The sequence below is a fragment of the Orcinus orca genome, chromosome 14 (assembly GCF_937001465.1).
Source record: "Orcinus orca chromosome 14, mOrcOrc1.1, whole genome shotgun sequence".
Classification (NCBI taxonomy): Eukaryota; Metazoa; Chordata; class Mammalia; order Artiodactyla; family Delphinidae; genus Orcinus; species Orcinus orca.
Genome location: NC_064572.1, coordinates 41,957,973 through 41,983,127, shown reverse-complemented (window position 1 = coordinate 41,983,127; position 25,155 = coordinate 41,957,973). Strand labels below are relative to the sequence as shown.

The window sequence follows — 25,155 nt, the reverse complement described above, 5'->3', positions numbered from 1 at the left end:
GAAAAAAGCAACATTTTCAGCATATTATGCTTTATTATTTCAAGAAAGGTAAAAACGCAACTGAAGCGCACAAAAAGATTTGTGCAGTGTATGGAGAAGGTGCTGTGACTGATCGAAGGTGTCAAACGTGGTTTGCAAAGTTTTGTGCTGGAGATTTCTCGCTGGACGATGCTCCACAGTTGGGTAGACCAGTTGAAGTTGATCGTGATCAAATTGAGACAGTAATTGAGAACAATCAACGTTATACCACGTGGGAGATAGCCGACATAATCAAAATATCCAAATCAAGCGCTGAAAATAATTTTCACTAGCTTGGTTATGTAATTGCTTTGATGTTTGGGTTCCACATAAGTTAAGCAAAAAAAGCCTTCTTGACCATATTTCCACATGCGATTCTCTACTTATTGTAATGAAAATGTTCCGTTTGTAAAACAAACTGATGGGTGATGAAAAGTGAATACTGTACAATAATGTGGAATGGAAGAGATTGTGGGGCAAGCGAATCACCACCAACCACACCAAAGGCTGGTCTTCATCCAAAGAAGGTGATGTTGTGTATACAGTGGGATTGGAAGGGAGTCCTCTATTATGAGCTCCTTCTGGAAAACCAAACGATTAATTCCAACAAGTACTGCTCCCAGTTAGACCAACTGAAAGCAGCACTGGACGAAAAGCATCCGGAATTAGTCAACAGAAAACGCATAATCTTCCATCACAAGACCGCATGTTTCTTTGATGACCAGGCAAAAACTGTTACAGCTTGGCTGGGAAGTTCTGATTCATCCGCCATATTCACCAGACATTGCACCTTCGGATTTCCATTTTTTTTGGTCTTTACAAAATTCTCTTAATGGAAAAAATTTTCAATTCCTTGGAAGACTGTAAAAGGCACCTGGAACAGTTCTTTGCTCAGAAAGATGAAAAGTTTTGGGAAGATGGAATTATGAAATTGCCTGAAGAATGGCAGAAGGTAGTGGAACAAAACAGTGAATACGTTGTTCAATAAAGTTGTTGGGGAAAATGAAAAATGTGTCTTTTATTTTTACTTAAAAACTGAAGGAGCTTTTTGGCCAACCCCGTATGTGCTGATAAGTTTAGATCATTTTTTCTGCCTGCCCTGCTTTTTGTTTGATTTCTAGCTTTCCATTCAGCTGCTGCCAGTTTGCTCTCTTCCTAAGGGATTATCTGTATAATCATCCCAACTAACCTTCTGTGCTTGGAGGGTTATATTTTACCTTGGGCTTTGGCCATCTTATTTTGCCGGTTAAGACTATTTGCTGGGTCATTGATGAAACTAACCATAATGTCAATCTCAGTTTCAGTTCTCAAATATTTATAGCTTCACTTTCATCATTTCCCTGTGGTTTAATGCTGGGCCCATGTGGTACTGTCTTTTGTTTGACTCTCAAAAGAACATTCTGGACTTTTTTTTCCTCTTCCCTCCTGTCATTCAATATGACATAGGATAGTGGGTTTATGGGCAGTTGAATTAAAACTTGATTATCAGTATAAATCATGGTTATATATTTAGCTGTATTCAAAAGTTAAAATTGTATAAAGCTGCAGTTTTAAAGTTCAGTATAGTTTTTATAGTTTTGTAAACTCATTTTTTTTGTTTTATAAAATGAGTTTATATATATAGGTTGTCAACTTAAAAACAGAATCTTACAATTGAAGAGATTTTAAAGGACAGGTAGTTCCACCTCTCACCCAAGAACAGATGTTCCTTTATAGTATCCTTCTCCAGCAATTAGAACTCACTCTGATGAAGCAGCTTATTTTTCTGTCAAATTGTTTTACCCATGGTTACCTTTGTTCTGTGTCTGGGGATTCATTGACCATCCTGGGATCCAGTCATCGAGATAGCAGTATGAGATTCACTATAGTCTCATGGACTAGAAACCTGAGACATAGATAAACGTGAAGCCGAAAAAAAGAGAGACTGTAAGCCATTGGTCTGCTGATGAGGGATGCTGGCCAAAGTGTAAAAGTAAAAAGCAGGTTGGTGAGTCAAAGAGTTGTTGAAGCTGAGCGTGGTCTGGCTGAGCCTGGGTATGGAAGAGGGTCAGTTTTAGCTGACTTTTCGTTGTCATTGTTTTTACATAATACCTGCATTTCACAGTACTAGGTACTGGGGATATAAAAAGGAGAAAAATAAGTAAGTGTCTTAGAAAGTGAGGTAGAATGTTTTTTCCCCACGGAAACTTTTGAGTAGTCTTAGTATTTCATACTCATTATGTTTGTTCCAAAGCAGGAGTATCTGTCTTCCTTTTATATAGGTAGTATTTAACTTAAACATTGAACCAGGTACTTAAGTCATTGATCTGTATTCTATAAAGATGTAGGAAAGTGTAAGTTATTTTCTTTATGAGATCTAATTCGGGTGGTTTTCTTTCCTGTAATATTTTATTCTGGAAGGATTTTAATAAGGAATAAAAGCACCATTAATCTTTTTATTTTCTGTAGTTCAGGTTCCTTTAAAGTTTGAAAGTTCAAAATATTTCACTATAACTTATTTCCCAGAAAGTGAAGTTTGAAATGAGAAAATGTAGCCATGGGTTAATCAAGAACATGGGAACTCGAACAAACATTTGACAGAGGGAGAGAGAGAGAGAATGTGTGTGTGTGTTAGGTTGTTTATAGTTTGGAATTTGGTTTTCTAGTTTGTAGTACATTTTATTTAGAGTTCATTGGGATTCTGACATCCAGAAAACTCTTTGCTGAACTTTCTTTTATTGATAGTCTTACGACTTTATGCTAATGATGACCATAAATTAACATTAGATGTAAAATATTGGGAGTTTTTGGGGGATGGTGACCATATATTTTTTCACCTTTAAATTCTTAGTGTCTGAGATACAGAAGGTGTTCATAAATGTTTATTTCTAGGATTTTTGAAAGTATCTTTCAGCAAATAATCTTCATATAGTACTAAATGTTTGGCGTTTTTATGTTTGAAAATTGGTAAACATCAAATTTGGGAAAATTTTACCCAATATTCTTCAAATAGTTTTTGGCTCTCTGTCCCCTTCTGGGGACTCTTATTATACTTGTCTTGCTTGTATCAGCCTAAAATCAACACGTATAACCTGTAGTCTGACAGAATAAGGCTTATTGACTTATTGCAATAAAGGATACTGCACAGCAGAGAAACCAAGGGGCATCTTACCAAAGAAAAGTTTTTGTAGGATTTTGGGGGAACTGGGGAGTTTGGGTAAAATTTAAATGAAACAGTGTTTGAGAGGTTCAGGGCAAAGTACTATCTGTGAAGGGAGTTAATTTTTACTTTCTCATACAGTTATTGGGCTGGGTGAACTTGTCCCAGTGTGTGCTGACATTCTTTCCATCTTTTTAATTTTTTCAGTCTTGGTTTCATTTGGAGATAGTTTAGATAGTTTCTGTTGCCCATTTTCAGGTTCTTCTACAGCGTCTAAGCAGCTATTAATCCCATCTCTGAAAGTTTAGTTTGGGTCTATTTTATATCTTTCTTGTCTACTTAACATACTCAGTTGTTTTCCCTACTTTCTTACATATGTGGAATATAGTTACAGTTATTTTCAGTGTCTTTGTCTCCTAATTCTGTCATCTGCCTTGTTTCTGGGTCTGTTCTTACAGTGAACAGAGACAAATTTGGTAGAACCAGATTGAAAATAAATGAGGAAACTGTGTTAAGAAAAAGTAAGGAATAGATGAGTTGAATCCAAAATTCAAGCCTTTTTGTCTTGATGGATTTCCTGGGGATCTACCACAAATACAACTTTGAGCTTCTTAGAAGCCAGGGCAAAGAAGATTATCAGTGGCCCGTTTGCTTTTTAGGAGGGGAGATTAAAAACAGAAAACTCTTACTACCGTTGCACCAGGTATGGGTTATGTTTTCATCTTTTTCTGTGCCTCAGCTAAGAAGTATTGCTATTTCATTTATTATTGATGGGCTATTTAATTAACATTTGATTAAAGAACATAAAAGAAGAATATATTTATCCCTTCCCATTTTGTAGGATTGCCTGTATTAAACTTGAATTCATCTTTTTATTACTCTTTGATTTCTTAATTTAACTGTTGTCTGAATTTGATTTAGTTGTTTCATGGAAATTAAAATATTAACTGATAGAATGATGATTTATACTTTTTCTATTTTAAAAGTTTTCTGAGAGAATTTTTAAAGATTTTTAATATTTTTTATCTGGGAATAATTAAAAAATAGTTTGTACTTGGAAATAATTTCAAAATTACGGAAGAGTTACAAAAATAAAATAGTACAACAAACATTCCTTATGAATATTATCTTAATATTCGCTTTTTCATTTGTTCTTTCTCTTTGTGTGTATATTCATACATATGTATTTTTTCTGAATATTTAAGGGTAAGTTCATATATATATTTTATATATATAATTAGCCCTTTACCCTAAATACAGTGTGTACTTCCTAATCAATTACATATCCACATCACAGTAATCATCTTTAGTAAATTTAACATTGTTCCAGTATTTTTACCTAATCTGTTGTGTCAGTTTTGTCAGTTGACACAGTAACGTCCTTTGTAGCATTTTCTCGTCTCTGCTACAGGATCCAGTCTAGGGTGAGGTATTTCATTTAGCTGTCATTCATTTAGCTGTTTAGCTGTGTCTTTAGTCTCTTTTAACCAGGAACATTTCTGTAGTCTTTCTTTGTCTTTTATGACATTGACATCCCCTGACCCCCCTTTAAAAAAAAAGCTTCTCACTTTGGTTTAATCGAAGTTTCTTCATGATTGTATTCAGGTTATTCATTCTAGGCTGGGATACTGTGTAAGTGATGATGTATTTTTTTCAGCGTGCCACCTCTGGAGAATGTTAATTATGATCACCCAGTTAAGGGGTTGTCTATTCCTCTGCTGTATAATTATTTTCTTCCCCATGCAACTAAAAAGCAGTCTTTGAAGAGACTATTCAAATACCTTGTTCTTCATACTCTTAGATTTAATATACATGATGATGCTTTCCTGATTCAGTGTTTGCTGTGCTGCTTGCAAAATATTCAGTCGATTTTCCCCATTTATTTATTTATTTTATTTGTTTGGTTGTTTTATTTTTCTTTTATCAGTATGGACTCATGTATCCCTGCCTCTTTAATGGTTCAAAATTCATTATTTATTTTGGAGGTACAGCTGTCCTGATTTGGCTAGTCTGGCTCTTCTGTCGCTGTGACATACCCCCATCATTCTATGGGCATTTTCTTACTTATTGATATAACACAGTTTTCCAGATTCATATTGTACCTGCTCTGCTCCAGCCCTGGAATTAAGCCCATTCTCTGAGAAGTCTCCATTCCCTTTAGTGGGGAATGGTACTAGAGACCAAGATCTGGGCAGTAGATGTGGTCATCACTTCTTGGCCCTTTTAGTAATAGATGGAGATAGGAAACATTCATGTATATGCATATAGATTCCTGCATATGCACGTACCTGTTCTAGAAATCATGAGTTCACACTAACTTCAATATTAGTCCATCCCTACAGGGTTCTTTCTTGCCTTCTGTCTTAACCCTGACTCCCAGCAATATCAACACTTTTACTCAAATCTATAATACATCTAAAATAGTTTGAGAATTGCTTTGTCCATTCCACTACAATAAATAACTCTACTACTGTGTTTAGGATTTATTTGTAATCCTGCACTTGCCCTACCCTACACTGCCACTGACCCAAGGTATAAAGTCAAATACTGTGTTCATAAGTAATTTAGATGAGTTCTGTCTGCCTGTCTTTTCTTCCTATCTTCCCTTCATTGTATTTGCTATTCATTTGAATTATGAGTAGGTTTATGTGTTCTGGTTTGCTTTCACTTTTAGGTTTTTTTTCCCCTTTCATTCTCATTTATTTAATTTATTTGGTTGAATATGTACAACATTAGCATGCTTCCAAAAGTCAGCACTATACAAAAAGGTAAGTTCAATGAACGGTCACTTCATTGAGTGATGTTCTGGCCCATCACTCACCCTGGTAGGGACTTCTCTGCTTTATCCTTTCTGTATTTCTTTTTATAAAGATAAGCACAAATTTTCTTATCTTCCCCCTTATATAAAAGGTAGCATCTGTATGTGCACTTTTCTTTCTATTTAAATTTTTATTTAGTAATAACTCTTGGAAGTTGTACCCTGTGAGTTCATAGATCTTCCTCAGAATATATATGTTTACACTTTTTTTAAAAAAAGTTGGCTTTAGATTGTATTTTTCCTTGGTTTTTTCCTTCTTCTCTTAAATGTTCTTTATATCCTTCAAATTGTTTCTTTTAAGGTTATACGTGTGTAGGTTATATATATACAAATCCAGTGTTGGCAAAATCTTATATATTCAGCACACCCCTATCATTATTTAGTCCTAATTTCAGTTGTAGCATTTGCCTCAACTACTGTGAAAGAAATCTCAAGTTAGTTTTTAATAGGTAGCTTATTTTTCTGTGGCGTATCAGACCTTGGCTGTTTATCTCTGGACTATTTTCAAGTTGCTGTATTGTCAGAGACCCCTTCCTCTGTGGGTGGTGTCCTGCCATCTCTAGAGTATTGAAGAGTACAAATAGTAAGAACGGGAAGGGGAGGCAAAGAACCATCCCTAGAAGGCCAGGACCCAGAAGGTGTACCCTACTTTTTTGTTCATTCATTGACTAGAACCTGGTCATGTGCCCACACAAGTAGCAAGAGATGTTGGAAAATCAGGGCAAGCATACGTCCAGCTAAATAAGAGGAAAACGAAGGGGAGAATGAACATTCTCTATCTACCCATAGGTGTCTCAAGATATTTTCAGCTTCTCTTTTCGTGTTTCTAAATTTGATAAATCATCTCCCTAATACGACTGGTCCATTCTATATTTAGTGATATTTTTAGTTGTAAAACTGATGCTTATTTCAGCCGATTTTTCATCATGGCTCATTCTAGTATCTTTTTATTTAACAATTGTTGAATTGTAGGCTTAGTTGTATTAGTTTTCACAAAGGGCCAAGTATTGGATTTTATGCTTTGTTACCTGGACTTTTTTAGAGCTTATGTTCAGGTTATGCTATTTCAAGGTGATATTCTGATGTGGCAATGCTCGCTTTTATAAAGTTTTATAATATTGATATAAATACTTTTGAAGTTAAAACAACTGAGTAGTGGGTGTATTGTTCTTCTTGTGGATAGGAATTGACAGTTTCTTCATAAAAATAGCAGCTGTATCTTTGAAAGGTTTATCTGTAGCACTTAATTGAATCAGGCAGAAAAGAAAGATTTTCAGCTCTACTTCTCCCGTATACCTTTGGATTATATTCTTTGCATAGTGCTCTATCTTAACATATTCTAAATGTCTAGTTCTTAGCAGTACAGACATTCTTGGTTTTAGTTTAGGGATAGCTGCAGTTTTTCCTCAAATAATTTAATGCCCTGAATATGTAACAAATTATGAAAATTTACTTTAAGGCTTTTTTGGTCATAGTTTAAGACAATTTGGGATTATATGATTATGCTTAAAAGAAAGTTCTAAAGAGCTAAAAGGTACCCTAATCTTTGTAAAACTTTCTTCCTCAAATTCCCTCTGCTTCTACTGCCCATCTTTAGGGGGAAAAAAAAAAAAACTTAACAATTTTTTTAAAAAGCCAAATCCAGATTAATTTTCCCTTTTTGAATTGCCACTAAAGTACTGCACGTGTGCACAAACGCACGCACAGTGGTGCGTTGTGGCACTTTGCTTTTTCAGAACTCTTCTAGTTTTAGAACGTGCTGATTGAATTACTGGTGGGAGTGCAATTCAGTTATGACATCCTTGTGTGCGTAAGGCTGGATGAATTCTAATAGGCTTACTATATTTGTTCTCCTTTAGTACACAGTATACACAGTACTCTTTAAAACTCAGAAATACGTTTGGTACTGCTAAAAAATTCATATGGCTTAAGAGCGGTTATTCCAATTTTTTTCCCTTTTGAGAGCCAGCTCAATAAAGGATAACATAATACTGTAATTTCTTCTTAGCTTTTCATGAAGGAACTCTTCTTACCTCTGCTTTATAATTGTGATTTAATAAGCCAATCTGTTAACCACAGCCTTGGCATTAATGTAAAAACCAGTTTTTATCCATTGTTTTTGTAGATGCTGGATTCTCTCTCATGGATAAATGCTCTGTGGGTCTGTCACTGGCATATTTTTTCCTTAGCTGTAATACAGTGTTACATTTGAGGTTCTTGTTTGTCATGCCCCTGGAGAACTGAAAGAAGAGAATAGTATGTTTAAGATTACTAGGACTGAAATGTGCTACAATGATTGCAAATCTTTAGAATGTTAGAGTAGTCTTAAGAGCTTTCTGCTTTTTTTGTTCTAAGTATTCTTCCCATTACATTTCAGAGGAAACAGAATCCACAAATCTTTTAACACAGAAAAGTTAAGGAATCTGGTTAATATGTGCATCTGCTTTTTAAACCAGAAAAAAATTAACAAGAATTACAGATAAGCCTGGTGGTGTAATCAGAATGACCCAGTTAAAACTTAGCTAGGTTGCTAAATGATAGGAGTGATTTTCATTTTCCATGAAAAGTTGATTGCTATCTGGTATATTTGCAGATACTGTACACAGTCACTTTCACTGAGTGACATTATGATGTGACATAGTAGTGTTGTATTGTTTCCATATACAATTCACTTAGGTGCATGTGGAACTGTTATACCATTTGGAATGATGTGAAGAGCTCAGAGTCGGTCAGTGTTGTCATAACTTAACCTCTGCCACCCCCCCCACCCCATGTGTATGTATTAGCCACATCCAGATGTTATTTTTTATTTTAATTTTTAGATAGTAGGGTGTATCTTCATCTCCTGCTGCCGATGGTAAGCTCTATATTAACCTTGTAAAACTTTGAAATAATTAATAGTCGAGGAACAGTTCTCATTGGATTCACTTTCTTTTAGATTAATCATTAGCATTAAAATGGCAAAACCTTGTCAAAACTTTTAAAATAATAGTATTTACTAAGCTGCCTAGTTCAACAGAGTAAACAAAATGTTCATTGAATGTGTCTTTTGAATATAACTTATGCAGTTATTCTGTATACTTTTAAGCTTCAAAGCCTTTTCAAAGTTTTTTTTTATTGTGGTAGAAAACACAACATGAAGTCTACCCTCTTAGGAACATTTTAAGTGTACAGTATTGTTAACTGTAAGCACAGTATTGTGCCACAGATTTCTAGAATTTTTTCATCTTGCATGATCGGAACTCTATACCCATTGAATAGTAACTTCTTACTTCAGTCTCCCTCCAGCCCCTGGCAACCACCATTTCTGTTTTTATGAGTTTGACTAGATATCTCATAAGTGGAATCATACAGTTTTAAAGTCTTTCTGTGACTGGCTTATTTCATTTAGGGTAACATCCTGAAGGTTCATGTTGTAGCATATGATAGGATTTCCTTTTTCCTCTTTTATGGCTGAATAATATTCTGTTGTATGGATATGTAACATTTTCTCTGTTCATCTGTTGATGGATAGTTAGGTTGTTTCTACCTCTTGGCTGTTGTGAAAAATACTGCATTGAACATGGGAGTGCAAATATTTTTATGAGATCCTGCTCTGAATTCTTTTGAATAAATACCTGAAAGTGGGATTGCAGGATCATGTGGTAGTTCTACTTTTAATTCTCTGAGGAACCTTCATGCTGTTTTCCATAATGGCTTCATTATTTAAATTCACACCAACACTGCATGAGGGTTCCAATTTCTCTGCATCCTTGCCAACACTTGTTATTTTCTGTTCTTTTGCTAGTGGCCATCCTAATGGGTGCGAGGTAATATTTCATTGTGATTTTGATTTGCATCTCTCTTATGATTAGTGATGTTGATCATCTTTTTGTATACCTATTGGCCATTTCTTCTTTGGGGAAATTTCTGTTCAAGTCCTTTGCCCATTTTTTAGTCAGGGTTTTTTGTTTTGTTTGTTTTTGCTGTTGACTTATAGGAGTTCCTTATATATTTTGGATAATAATCCCTTATCAGATATATGGTTTGCAAATATTTTCTTCCATTCCGTAGGTTGCATTTTTCTCTCTTGATTGTTTTCTTTGCTGTGCAGAAGCTTTTTATGATGTAGTCCTACCTGTCTATGCTTGCTTTTGTTGCTTGTGCTTCTTGGCAAGAAGTCATTGCCAAGACCAGTGTTACGTATTTTTTTCTCCCATGTTTTCTTCTAGGAGTTTGTAGCTCAGGTCTTATGTTTAAGTCTTTAATACATTTTAGTTGATTTTTGTGTATGGTATAAGATACGGGTCCAGTTTCATTCTTTTGCATGTGGATATCCAGTTTTCCGAGCACCATTTATTGAAGAGACTGTCTCCATTGGTGAAGATCATTTGACTATATATGGATTTATTCATAGGCGTTCTATTCTGTACTGTTGGTCTATATATTTGTCTTTATGTCAGTACCCTACTGTTTTGATTACTGTAGCTTTGTAATGTTTTGAAATCAGCAAGTGTGGGGCCTTTGGTTTTTTTGTTCTTTCTCAAGATTGTTTTGGCTATTCAGGGTCCTTTGGGATTCCATATGAAGTTTAGGTTCATTCTGTCTATTTCTGTAAAAATTATTACTGGGATTTTGACAGGAACTGCATTGATTTGTAGATCACTTTGGGTAGTATGACCATTTTAAGAGTATTAAGTCATCTAATCCATGAACAAAGGATGTCTTTCCATTTCTTTGTGCCTTTATTTTCAACATTTTGTAGTTGTCAGTGTACAAATCTTTTGCCTCCTTGGTTAAGTTTATTCTTAAGTATTTTATTCTTTTTGATGTTACTGTGAATGGAATTTTCTTCATTTCCTCTTTCGATTGTTTTTTGTTAGTGTATAGAAATGCAGATGAGTTTTGTATCATACAGCTTTATTGAATACATTTATTTGTTCTCACAGGGTTTTTTTTTTGATGGAATCTTTATGGTTTTCTATATACAAGATTATATATGTGAATAGAGAAAATTTTACTTCTTTCTTTCTGATTTGGATGCCTTTTATTTCTTTTTCTTGCCTAATTACTTCTGCTAGTATGTAGAATCAGTGAGCATCGGCATCCCTGCCTTGTTCCTGATCTTAGAGGAAAAGCTTTCAGTTTTTCATTGTTGAGTATGATGTTTTAAAATATGACCTCTATGTTGTGGCAATTTCCTTCTGTTCCTGTTGTTGAGTGATTTTTTCATGAAAGAGAGTTGAATTTTGTTAAATACTTTTTCTGCACCAATTGAGATGATTATGTGATTTTTGTCCTTCATTCTGTTAAGGTGGTGTATCACATTGGTTGGTTTTCATATGTTGAACCATCCTTACATCCCAGGGATACATCCTACATGGTTATGGTGTATGATCCTTTTAATGTGCTGTTGAATTTAGTTTTCTAGTGTTTTGTTGAGGATTTTTGCCTCTGTATTTATCAGGCATATCATTCAATTACTTTTGAGATGAATTAGAACAGTATATCCCAGTCTACTTTTTGTAATAATAGTATTTGTTAACAGAGTGTGTTCATGTCAGTTATCCCTTTTATTGCAGTCCTCTGTTATGTGGGTAGACCATATACTCCAATTCTTTTTATGAAGATGCTGAACTCAGAATTGCACATCATCACATAATTATTATAACTTGAATTATCAGCAATAAAACTTGTATAGCACATATTGTTTCAGGCACTCTAATATGTGTTTTACATATATTCATTTAATCCTCACAACAACCCTTTACAGTCGGTACTGTTATTAACCCCATTTTACAGATGAGAAAGATGTTTAGTAACAGGCAGTAGTAGAGCTTACTATTTATCTGGACCATCTGGTTCCTGTGTCTCCTTTATAACTGTTAGGTATATATTGCCACTCACAATTAACTGGAAGGGGGTCTGTTTAATTTATATATAATTTTTGGTATTAATCTTTCTAAAATTTTTATTGGAGTATAGTTGATTTACAGTGTTAGTTTCAGATGTACAGCAAAGTGAATCAGTTATTCATATACATATATCCACTCTTTTTCAGATTCTTTTCCCATATAGGCCATTACAGAGTACTGAGTAGAGTTCCCTGTGCTATCTAGTAGATCCTTATTAGTTATCTGTTTTATATATAGTAGTGTGTATATGTCAGTCCCAATCTCCAGGGTCTGTTTAATTTAGAACGTTGACCTGACTGTGCTATATTGTTATCTGTGGAACCAGATAATCTTTTTGTTATCCAAAAGATGGTTTGTTACCTGAAATCAGTGCTTTTTAAAAATAAGTAAAGTGCTTAAGCCTTGAGGCACCTATTCCTTTCAAAAGTCTGTTATCTTCCTGAGCTTATGGCTGTGCTTTGGGGATTAGAGGTTGCTTAAATGAGGGATCTAACAGTTAGCAGGCATGTAGATTATATAGATAATGTTTGAGAGGAAAATAGTAAGGAATAGAGCTAGGTTTAAAAATTTATGTTCAGTCTGCTCTGTATGGTTGTGCCTTAGGGGGCCTGATCAAGTCATTGCATGAGTGCATAAATTGCTTTAGATTACTAATGCTGCATTACTTTATGCTAACCTGATATATAAGAATAATACGTTCATATACACAATACAAATGAGACTGCTTTATGTAAGTTTCACAGTAGATTCCTTTTAGCATTAAGATTTTCTGACAAATTTAATATGTGAGTCAGTTTAAACTTTATCTTTTGAAAAACCAGTTCTTTTGGAGCTTACACTGTTGTCTTTGTCACAGCATGGTTATTTTGAAGATAATATTTGTATAAAAAGATAGCTTTGTATGATGCTTAATTCCAATTATGTTACTTCACTGCAGCTAATAAGGGAAGATGGTTAATTTTTTAATGCAGATTTTTGGCCAGTCTTGAAGTATGTTTCTCTTGTACTCTTTTTTAATGTAGTACTGAAAGTATGAAGATCATTAATTACAGTATTAAAAACAAAAAATTTCTAATGAGATTATTTATTTGAAGTTTAAAGGACATAATTTAATATCACTTTTGTAAAGGATGGAGAAAATGTCAGTCTGTTTAATTAGTCCCCTTTTGAAAGTGAGGATTTGTTCCTTTTATACAGATTTAATCCTATGGATTTGATCATGCAGGCTCACAGTTATTTATCCTCAATTCTGAAATTCAACGTGTTAAAACTGAAAGTTTTTTTTCACTAAGCTTATAGTATATTGATTTGGCAGCAAACTAATCTGAACTGGGGTGGGGCAATTTACATCTTTATCCCACCCGGTGTGAATTTTTATACATTTGCATGTATTTTAGTATATAGTACTGCTTTAGATTCCAGTGTGTTATGTAATATGTTATACATACCATAGTTACCTTTATAAAACCTGAAAACTTGAATAACGGCACTCATCTGGCCTCACCAGTTTCACTTAAATGAATAAGGACTTTTATCGCTTGTCATAACCTGCCTTATTTTCCGTGTTAGAAGAACGTGGGGCATGAATCAGCAGTTACGAGGAATAAAGAACAGGTTGAATTTAACTATATTGATTAGTTAATATAATTATAAGTTAATATAAGCCTGGCAAGAGGTTTAATTGCTTTTCTTGGTTGGTAATGACTGTCCGGAACACTGATTGTTGATTTTGTGTCAGAATAGCACTGTGACTCCATGTCTGCCATCGGCATGGGAGCGTGGTGGGAGTATAAGCCAGATATTGTTTATCCTGCTCTGTCTAGGATATATATTTATGTATTTAAATTACTCTATATGATTTTTAGTTTCAGTTTTAAAATGAGGTAATTTTATAAGGATGCAAAGTAAGATGGAAACAGTTGATCTTTTTCTCATTTCTCTAGTCTCCTACAAAAGCTGTATATAATGCCAGGCATTGGAATCATCCAGATTCAGAAGAACTACCTGGGCCACCAGCAGTAAAACCTCAGAGTGTCACAGTAAGTGAACTGTACTTTTTAATTTCATGTTTGTGTAATGAATTTTAAATTAAACAGTTGCTATCTTCATTCATAATTTGAAAGTCTCTGGCTTTTCTGTTTAACAGTTTATTTTCAACTTCCTCACTAAAATTTAGTGGCTTTAGTTTAACTCATTGGAAAAGTAAGGATTGTGGACAGGATAACAGAAATTATGGTGTTGCTCGGTTATAAATGAAAGCCTTAAAAAATATTGGACTACTTTTTCACTCCTGACATTTTATGGAATTATAGTATTTAGTGTTTAAGGGTAAATTATTTGAAGTTTTTATTAACTGTTAAGAGCTATATTATAAATTACATATTTGAAGTTTGTATTAATGATTAAAAGCTATATTATAAATTATATCCTACATTGATCTTAAAGTGTCTTTGAGTGATTAATTTGTTTTTCAGAGCAGAACTTTTTCCTGCATTCCAGTAATACCTTTCAATTCAAAACACATTTGAAAAAGATTCTTATCAAATTACTTTTTTCAGAATAACTGGTAGGACCATGCATTAATACTTACAGATTAATGGTGACACCTCAGTCATCTGGAGCTATCAAGGAATGGGTTCTTTATAGACAACAACAAAAAATAAGGATAGAGATCATTCTAAAATGTAATGTACAGTTCCATGTCTTCTTGACATATTAAACTTCTTTCACTAGTATTAAACCATTATTGTGTATATTAGTAATTATATACCATGCTCTTATTATGGCTTTTTCCCCCTACCCCAAACTATGGACTCCTGTACTTAAAAAATTCTTTTGTCTATCTATTGTAGTTTTCCTGTCTGTCCTGAGCTGCTTATCAATGCTATTTATGTATGTAATGGTGGTTCTTTATTCCTTGTAATGGTCCTGGAGATGATAACAAATTGTATGAAATGTAAAGTTAAAAAGACCAGAATAACTTCCTGAGTGGTTCTTTTGTGAATAAAACACATATGAGTCTTATCTTGTAGTGCATGGAATTTTAAAGTATCCCTTGTGACCTTTCAGAGGCCTCCTCCTACCTTTGAGGGGGAGAATAGGGGTTTTATTACTCTTAAGCTAAATTTGCCAAGTAGATGAGATGTTACTATTTTTATATATTTATTTAGAACAACTAATTTAATACCTTTATTAATAGGTGAGGCTGTCTTCAAAGGAGCAAAATCAAAAAGATGATGGAGTTTTTAAGGCTCCTGCACCACCACCCAAAGTGATAAAAACTGTGACAATACCTACTCAGCCCTACCAAGATATAGTTACTGCACTGAAATGCAGAAAAGAAGACAAAGAAGTAAGCAGCCATATACAGTTTTACTGCACGTGGATAGAATTTCGTATGTAATTTAGCCTTTTAATATCTTGAACACATATCAGTATACTGATACTCAGTTTTGAACCACAAACTTATCTTGTCCTACTACTACCCATGTTTTTAAAACATTTCTTTTGGTTGCCATCTAATAAACTATTTTATACACTTTTAAATAAAGCATAGCAAGTGCTTTAAATATTTAAATATGCTACTTCATAGTTACAAAAGAGGTGGACATATTTTTTTCTTGGCAGTTGTATACTGTTGTTCAGCACGTGAAGCACTTCAATGATGTGGTGGAATTTGGTGAAAATCAAGAGTTCACTGATGACATTGAGTACTTGTTAAGTGGCTTAAAGAGCACTCAGCCTCTAAACACACGTTGCCTTAGGTAAGATCTTATTTTTATATTTGAAAATTGTGTGCATGCTTTCTCATTAAAATTTTCTAGCTCATTAGAGCCAAACATTTGTGATTTTTCTTATCATAGGTGTAGGTTATAGCCAGTGATGTTAAAATGTGATTGATTTCTTTTAAGGGACTTGATTCTACATGCACAAAGGAAAGTTGGATGATACAGCATTTTAGCACAGCATAGGCTTCAGTTTCCAGATGCTTAAAAGAGTGTTATGCCAAAGAATCTTTTAAGTACTTTTAGCCCCAGATTTTACACATGCAAGTGATAGATTTGATTTAATTTAAGCATGTTTTGATTTGGATCATCTTTTACATACTGTAATGGATTGAATATTTTGGTTTGATTGAGTTATCCAGTCATTTGGAATATGTCCAATTAGATATTTATAATCTTTATGGATCAGAAGCATTTTGAAAGGTAGCTGAGATTTTTTGCTTTTCATTTAATGGTAGTAGTAATGTAAGGAAAACACTGAAGATGATCATGGGTTATTCATATTTTTTATATAGCATACCTAATCACATCAGTAAATTTTTAATAACTTGTTTTGCCCGTGTTTTTAATATTGTGATCTGCATGGGCAATGCTTTGACACACAAACACCCCCACCCCTGAGCACCCTTTTGCTTATTTTGGTATTACGCAAATAAAAAAACTTCAGCCCCCTTAACCTAGTCTATTTTCTTCTAGTGTTATTAGCTTGGCTACTAAATGTGCCATGCCCAGTTTTCGAATGCACCTGAGAGCACATGGAATGGTAGCAATGGTCTTTAAAACCTTGGATGATTCCCAGCATCATCAGGTATTTAAGTTTCTGGGATTGAGAAGCATTATTTTAGAATTCTAGTTTATTTGGCTACTGAGAAATACCTTCAGGAGTTCCCTGGTGGTCCAGTGCTTAGGACGCTGAGCTTCCAATGCCAGGGGCCTGGGTTCGATCCCTGGTCAGGGAACTAAGATCCCACAAGCTGTGTGGCATGACCAAAATAGGAAAAAAAACCAACCTTCATTGGATATTCATCTGTAAATATTTCTCATTATGGGTTGAGTTAGTTTTATGTGCTAAATATTTAGAGCTTAATGCCAGAATTCTTGCTTAATAAATCATTTAAGATTATCTTCTCATGACATTTTTCCTCCTTAACTTGTCAGTATATCCTATTAACCGTTATATAACATACCATACCATACCATACTGGATACTGTGGCTAACATACCATGCCATACTGGATATTTAATTCTGTAAGTACTGATTTCCTCAAATCAGAAAGTACTGGAAAAAAAATCTTTTACTAGTTTTTGATAATAATAGCATGAAAAAAAAGTTTTGATACTAATTTTTTTTTAGCATTCTGTCTGGATGTTGAATCCCACTGTGAAATGGAATCATATCCTCATTTTCATTATGACTTTGACACTTAAAAATAAAGCGTATTTACATATAAAAATCGGGTTTAACATTTTCAAAGTTAGAAAAAAATCATTATTAATCATCAATAGTGATATTTTGAGATGGCTTTATTATATTTTTGTTCAGGGAAATTATGTTCCAAGTGCAGATTAGGTGACATAATCTAATATTGAGTCTTCTGAAACTGAAATCAGTATACTTAACCCCGAGTGAGGATAACTCCATTACCAAGTTGTAGCAGGTACAAAACAATGAGGGAGAAGAGAACTAAGAATTAATTTGCTTTCTTATGCAGTTATGAGAGGACCAAGGCATTAATATGTGTTCTTAAGGGCAGTGGATCTCCTAAGTCCTGTACTGTGACATCCTTATTTCCAAATATATTTTGCTGTGTAAGCATTTAATTAGTCACCTAGTCTGAATTTTGGGGATTCAAAGTTTAAATCTTTAGATAGTTAATTGTGTTTCTGTGCATTGAAATAAGTGTAAGATCAACTATACTTCAATAAAAATAAATACATATGTAGGAGGGAAAAAAAGTAATATCTCAAATGTTGGAATATTCAAACATAGACCTCTTTGTTATATTAATGCTTACCTATATCACCTTCAGTACTTGTAGATTTTATTATAAGCAGAGTGTGCTAACTACCAGATCTGAATGATTTTGAGAGCACATTATATTAATGATTTTTTAAAAATTACTTGGTTCAACCAGACCTGATAGGTTTATTTTAAAGAAATGAGTCTAAATATGTTTATTTGAGCATCCTAGTTTTATGTATTGACACAAACCCAGCTGTGTTTATTTTTACAAGAAAAAAATAAGTTTCTGATACAGATTTTAAAACACATTTACATTATTGATTTTGTTTTTGTTTTTTTTATTTTTTGGATGTGTTGGGTCTTCGTTGCTGCGCTTGGGCTTTCTGTAATTGCGGCGAGCGGGGGCTTCTCTTCTTTGCGGCGCGTGGGCTTCTCATTTGCGGTGGCTTCTCTTGTTGTGGAGCATGGGCTGTAGGCGCGCGGGCTTCAGTAGTTATGCACAGGCTCAGTAGTTGTGGCACACGGGCTTAGTTGCTCTGCGGCATGTGGGATCTTCCCAGACGAGGGCTCGAACCCGTGTGCCCTACACTGGCAGGCGGATTCTTAACCACTGCGCCACTAGTGAAGTCCCTACATTATTGATTTTAAATGGAAATTTGACTTTACTGTATCATAAAGGACAAAGAGTGAAGTGTATTGTAAAATAGGATTATATATCTGAAAAAAGGTTTTGTAAACTCTTCATTTAGCACAGAATGGCCAAAAACATGTAATTCCACTTAAATGCTTCTAGCTGTGGCGCGTTCATATAGGGAAGGTCTGTAGAAAGGAAAATCTTAAGCAGTGGTGCTTTATTTATGTATTTATTTAATTCACATTTCCCTAGAATATTTTAAGAGTGAGGTTTTCACTGAATAAAACATTTTCAAGGTTTCCAACATATGAACAAATGTCAAAATAGTCTTGTTTCCTGAAATTGTCACTAATTGCTTACATTAACTTTTTTTTTTTTTTTTTTTTTTGCGGGGGGTCCGTTGAAGAATCTGTCCCTTTGTACAGCTGCCCTCATGTACATACTGAGTAGAGATCGTTTGAACATGGATCTTGATAGAGCTAGCCTAGATCTAATGATTCGACTTCTAGAACTGGAACAAGATGCTTCTTCAGCTAAGCTGCTGAATGAAAAAGACATGAACAAAATAAAAGAAAAAATTCGAAGGCTCTGTGAAACTGTACACAACAAGCACCTTGATCTAGAAAATATAACGGTGGGTTCCTTCCTTCTATTGTAAAATGAAAATTACTTTCAGAAAGTTTTTAATTTGTCACAGCAGCTGTATGACTTTGGACAAATCATTTAACCTCTTGGTTTACAATTTGGCAAATTCTTCTAAGGTTTAGCTCTGAGCATAATTCTGTTCCCTGCCTGAAATTCCTAAACTTGGCCCATTGGTATTTAGATTTCTTTTCCCAGTAAATTTTTTATTGTGTTTTGCCTAATCCTTCCCTTTTGAAAAAAATTTTTTTCCAGCGTAGAAACTACATTTAGGCTATTAGGAACTTCAGTTTTTAACCCTCTGTGGGTTTCAGGAATAAAGATTTAAAGGATCTTCAGAAAGAACCAGTTTCAATGAGCATTCATTTATTCCATAGTATCTTACGATGTCTGATTAACTGCTGCAAGGCACCAAGACTCGGAAGATTCCTAGGCACCTGCCCTTCTGTCAAGCAGTGTCCTTCATACTCAGGGTCATGGCCATGGCTACCCTTATGCTCAATACAACTCCCTAAGTTCAAGATGACTATGTTGCCTTTGGTTGATTTTAGTTCTACTTTCCTCTGGCTTTTTTTAACTTGTAGAATCCCCAAAGACTAGTAGGCCAGTAGAAGATGAATTGGCCTTGTCATTTTGAAAAAATAAGATTATTTATATATACCTGACTTTCAGATATTTCCAACATCTGAACTATATAAACATTGATTTTTCGACTGCCCACTAAAGGGACAACTGAAGACATTTGCCTCAGAAAATTACAGAATGCTTTGTGCTACCCACATATGAACTTAGGGTTATTGCTCTGTTTAGTTAAGGTAGAGTAGGGAATAGATTCAGGTAGAGTGGAGGGTTGAGGGGTAAAGCAAGTTAACATTAAAAAGCAGGATACAAAATTGACACGTATTCAGTACTTTCACTTATTAAAATTAGAAAATAGCTGTTATGTTCAAAGTGTGGCTAAACAATCTTTCTACCTCACCAAACTATTTGTATACCGCTTTTAAAATATATTCATAATTTTTATTTACTTTTAACAATTTTACAACATATACTAATTTTTAATGCTATAAAATAAATTTGAGCCTATAATTTTTATTTGCATAATGGAATAAATACAGCTTTTAAAAATTATTATTATTAGTTCATCTCCCATATTATTGAACATTTAGATTCTTTCCAGGCATTCGCTCTTAAATAACATGATGGGAAACTTGTTCATTGAATTTTCTCCATCTTTTGTGGAATTTATTAGGATGGTAAACACCAGATAATAACTTTGTTATACTGTGTTAAGTAGTTAACTCACATGATTAAAACCAGAACACACAGTTGCTAATATTAGGATGCCTGCCTCCCCCCACCCCAACTTCAGCTATTCTTGGATATTGTGTTTGTTTTAAATTTTAACAGTAGAATTGTTTCATACAGTGACTATCTCCTACACATTAATTTTGTTTGTTTCGTTAATTGCTCAACCTCTTCCTTGAAATACATTGCTTCTCCTGATGTGCCATGGAAAGATACTTTAAAACATTAATATTATAATATTAAAATATAATTCAAATAACTGAGAGCTCACAATTGCTGAATAGCATTCTGATTAGTGATTTGGTTGTGCTTTAATGCTTTGAGGACTATTCCAGTTTCAAATAAAATGTTTGAATTGTAGGCTATTACTAGCTTATTATATACTGAATATAGCCTAAAATATCAAACAGTCCTTTTTATGCCTATAGAAACAGTCAAGTCCCTTTTTTGCATAAAATCTTATGAGTCTTTGCTATATTAACATCAAATCTTCCTAAGCAAAGAAAGCCTCATTAGTCTTCAGTTTCACTTCTGTGACTCATGTGCTAACCTGCCTGTACCGATCTCATTACATTACTCTTTCAGGGACTTAGAATGAGAATTGAGCAAAACTTAATTTGTTTTTGTAGTGTTGAATTCTAGTTATATATTTGTCACCTTGGATATCAACCTTGTTCTTTTTAAAGTATAGAGTAAAATCTATAAGGTACAGAATAAAATCTCTTCTAAATCAGTAATAGGAAGATTTTCACTGATAAGGTCTGTTTTTTGCATTTCTGAATATCTATTTTATATGCAGTTCCAAATAGGCCAGGAAGACTTAATGTAAACTTGGATCTTTCAAAGGAAAAAGCTTTGGGAAGATACCCAGGTCTTTTCAGCCTTGTTAACTAAAGCATTTCTTCTGTTACACTAACGTTCCTTTACTGCAACAGGAACCAAATTGCCCATTGTTGGTGGGTGGTTTTATGTTTTTTAAAAGAAATACAATAAAAAGTAAGATTAATAATTAAAGGCAAATAAAGAGAAGGAAAAACCGAAACTGGTTTATAAATATGGCTCTGACTGTTCTATGCTTCCTCTAGTGGTAGTCCTGAATCATTATTTATATATAATTTTGTCATGGTGGCCACATTATGTATATCTAAGCTGCTAATAACCCTGTAGTATAAAGTTTAAAACTGGTGAATCTGAAACCCTAAAAGTAACAAAGGATTTTTGTTCAGAATAGATAAGAAAATGTATAGAACAACAGGAAAAAGACAAGCAACTTTGCAAGAAAATAAGGAAAGAATATTTGACGGGACTTAACAGTAGAAATACAGTTAACTGATAAATATATGAATACAAGCTCATTTGCTATAATTAGAAAAATGCAAAGTAAAGCAATAAGATACCAGTTTTTACCAACAGACAAAAATTTAGACACACCCACACCTTGTTCCTAGAGTATTACTTTTTACAGCCTTTGTGGTAAATTAATCCAACATATTGATTTGCAGTTAAAATACATGTACCCTTTCAATTTGCCCTTGAGTCTTTATATGATGGTACCAGTATATATTTTATTGAACTGGCAAGTGATAGACTACTTTAAATAATGGATTTTCTCTGAAAACAACCCAATGGTTAAAAACATTTCTTCAGCTTAAGAATTTAAATGTTTAATTTTATTTAAAAAAGCATTTTCTGTATTACTGTGGGCTGGTAGCATGCAGTATGTGTTTTAAAAAAAGCAGTCTCTAGAAGTGTTGCCTCAGAGTTATTGCTAAGAGTCAGTATTCATTAATGGTGCTTTTGATTTTCAGACTGGGCATTTAGCTATGGAGACATTACTGTCCCTTACTTCTAAACGAGCCGGAGACTGGTTTAAAGAAGAACTACGGCTTTTGGGTGGTCTGGATCATATTGTAGATAAAGGTATGATATACACACACGTATAACATTTTTATATATTATTTGAAGCCTGCGGAAAATATTCTATTTACATACTTCAAAGAATAATTGCATCAGTTTGAAAAGGTCTGTTCCTTTTCGTAGCATCTTGAAAATCTCTTAACTTTTAAAGGAAAGGCCATTAACAGTTTGATATTGGGGAATTATGGAAATAAAATAATTATAATAAATCAGATTTTCGTAAATTTCAGCATCTCACACTATAAAACTTAGAATAAACAGTGTTCGGAGAGGTTCCAGCATATTCATAGCATGTGTACAGATGGCTTTTAATGTTAGTAAAGGGGGTAAGTATTGAAGTGGTGAGACATGCTAATTTATGTCCATTTCTTTTCTCCTAGTGAAAGAATGTGTGGATCATTTAAGTAAAGATGAAGATGAAGAGAAACTAGTAGCCTCATTATGGGGAGCAGAGAGATGTTTACGAGTCTTAGAAAGTGTAAGTATGGACAACTATTTGGAGAAAATTATTTAATCTTAAATGTGACTCTGTATGTGAGACTGTCATAGTTTATATTACATATCCCTAGAGTTTCACTTTTGTTAATCCAAATTGAAATTGTAACTGTAATGCAGTCTATTTGTTCTTTGACTTTTATGAATGACTTAACCCAGTTCAGTGTAGATTAGAATTTATTCTGCCGGTGAATTTCAGGATGCATAGACTGTGTGTTGATCAGATTGGATTAGCTAGGTACTTTATGAAACATCTATGGGAAAATAATCTAGTGTGAATGAAAAGTTCCTGGCACAGATGAAATTGAAATTGTTCCTTTTCTAGAGTGTCAGGTACATTTGATAAACAGATCTAATTTTTTAAAATTCTAAATGAATCTACTTAAGTAGTTTAAAATATTAGTTTATTAAGTTAGTGATTGCTCTTTTCTGACATTTAAAGTGCTTGGTAGTTCATTACAGTGAATGTATAGTACAGAATATATTAATTATGAGCAAGCAATTATAAGAGTGGTGTTTCCATTCTGTAAAAAAGCTATAGCTCTATTATTTTAAATTTAGAACATGTGGGTTGTTATTCCCTTAGATGACAAGGGCTAATTATGCCTCATCTTTATGTCTTTTAGAGCACTGTGTGTTGTGTGTGAATGAATGAATGTTATGGATTGCCACAAAACTTCAAAATTTTCCCTTTTAGGTAACGGTGCATAATCCAGAGAATCAAAGCTACTTGATAGCATATAAAGATTCACAACTCATTGTTTCATCAGCTAAGTAAGTTTTTCTGAAATGTCATGCTATTTATTTAAAGCATTTGGATTGACCATAAAGGAAGTGCCATTGTATCACCTTCCTCCATAAAGTACTTCTGTCAAGTTCTGTGAACCAGAAGTGGTGCAGTATAGTACAAAAGTTAGAGGAGTACAGATTCTGAAGCCAGAATAACTTGAGTTTGGATCCCAGCTTCAGAACTTCAGCCCTATAACCTTGGGCAAGAATACTTACAGGTTCCTCAGAAGGGGGGTAATAATTGTATCTACCCACCCAAGGTTGTTGTTGCAATAAAAAGAATTAGTATATGTTAATGTATCTTAAATTATATATGATATATATTTTAAATAATATTTTAATTCTAAAAATTTTTAAACTATCTTTTGTATATTGTATATAATATATATTATATACAATATATATTAAGGAGTTTTTTTATATATATATATGTAAAGTCTAGAACAATGCTTGGCATATAGTAAGCACTAAGCATTAGTCCTTATTTTTATTGTAAATGAAGTTTACTAGCTGCCTTCTACTGTTTATTTATACCTGTTTCCCCAGATCTATATGTAGCTTCCTCCATTTCACACTCTCCACCCAACTTTCTTGACATTAGGCTAATGCTGTCACTCAGTGTGTGTAAAATTTCCAAGTATGTCTCCAGTCCTGGTTCTAGCTTATTACAGCAGCTTCTTCCTAATATGTCTATTTTAGTTTTTGATACCTCTGCCCTGGTACTCTGGCCTCTAGCCTCTCCAACATAATACCACAGGGGTTTAACTTTCCCCAGATTTCTGTCTTGTAAAAATAATCCCAAACTCCTAATCTCTGTGATCCCTTGTCTTTGGATGTATGTTCAAAGTCCTTAGTAGAGTATCAAAGGTCCACTACAGCCTGACTCAAGTTTATCTGTTTTTTAAGTTCTTATTTTGGAGAATTTCAAACAGAGACAAAAGTAGACAATAGTTTGATAAACCCCAGTGTACACTTCATGCAGCTTGAATAATCATCAAACATTGGCCAGTCTTGTTTCCATGTATAACCCTATCCATTCCCCCCTCTACATTATTTTGGAGCAAATTACAGATTTCATCCATAAATACTTGAGTATATAATCTCTAAAAGAGGACTCTAAAAAATATAACCACAATACCATTTTCATCTCTTAAAAATTATTAATTGCTTAATATTATCATAAATCCAGTCAGTATTCAAATTTCCCATAGTCTCAAATTTCTAATAGTCTCTAGTTCCCAATAGACTTGTTTTTAATCTGTAGGTTTCCCCTCCATCTCTTTAAATTTTGTATCACAGTTAGTATCCTTAAGGCATGTGTTGTTGTTTTGTTACCATGTTTTACCCTCCCTCACCAAAGAGTATTCTTGCAAGTTAAATCTATTTCTTATTTTTAAAACGTCTCCTGTATACTTCATGACCCCTGACAAATGGACTTCTAAAAGGAGGTTAGGAACCTTTGCGATTAGGAACTTGTGTCAGATGTCTTAGAAGTGGCAGTAGACGTCAGAATTGGATGTTTGTGAAAGACTTTTTGAAACTTTCAGTAGAACCCTGATAAATGCAGGGATAGCATATTGAACGATTAAATGGTATACCCTTACTGTTCTCCCCTCACCTCCCAACAGATTTAGCTCAGTGCTACTTAAGGCAGTTAACAGTAACGGCATGGTAATTCTGGCGAACATCCTCAAACATCTAAACAAATTATTTTAGGTTAGACACGAACACCTTCCTCACTAGAGGATGTGTT

At 33.9% G+C, this 25,155-nt stretch overlaps 1 protein-coding gene across 2 annotated transcripts in view; it reads left to right on the top strand.

Moving 5' to 3' along the window:
* Window positions 1–25,155, top strand: part of WAPL (WAPL cohesin release factor) — a 77,531-nt gene that overhangs the window by 39,385 nt on the left and 12,991 nt on the right. For both annotated transcript variants that reach the window (XM_012534209.3, XM_012534208.3), the window contains exons 5-12: window positions 13,813–13,908; window positions 15,069–15,221; window positions 15,497–15,633; window positions 16,351–16,462; window positions 18,658–18,885; window positions 22,010–22,121; window positions 22,499–22,596; window positions 23,311–23,387. In XM_012534209.3, the coding sequence (XP_012389663.1) occupies window positions 13,813–13,908; window positions 15,069–15,221; window positions 15,497–15,633; window positions 16,351–16,462; window positions 18,658–18,885; window positions 22,010–22,121; window positions 22,499–22,596; window positions 23,311–23,387 (1,013 nt within the window). The remainder of the gene's footprint in view (window positions 1–13,812; window positions 13,909–15,068; window positions 15,222–15,496; window positions 15,634–16,350; window positions 16,463–18,657; window positions 18,886–22,009; window positions 22,122–22,498; window positions 22,597–23,310; window positions 23,388–25,155) is intronic.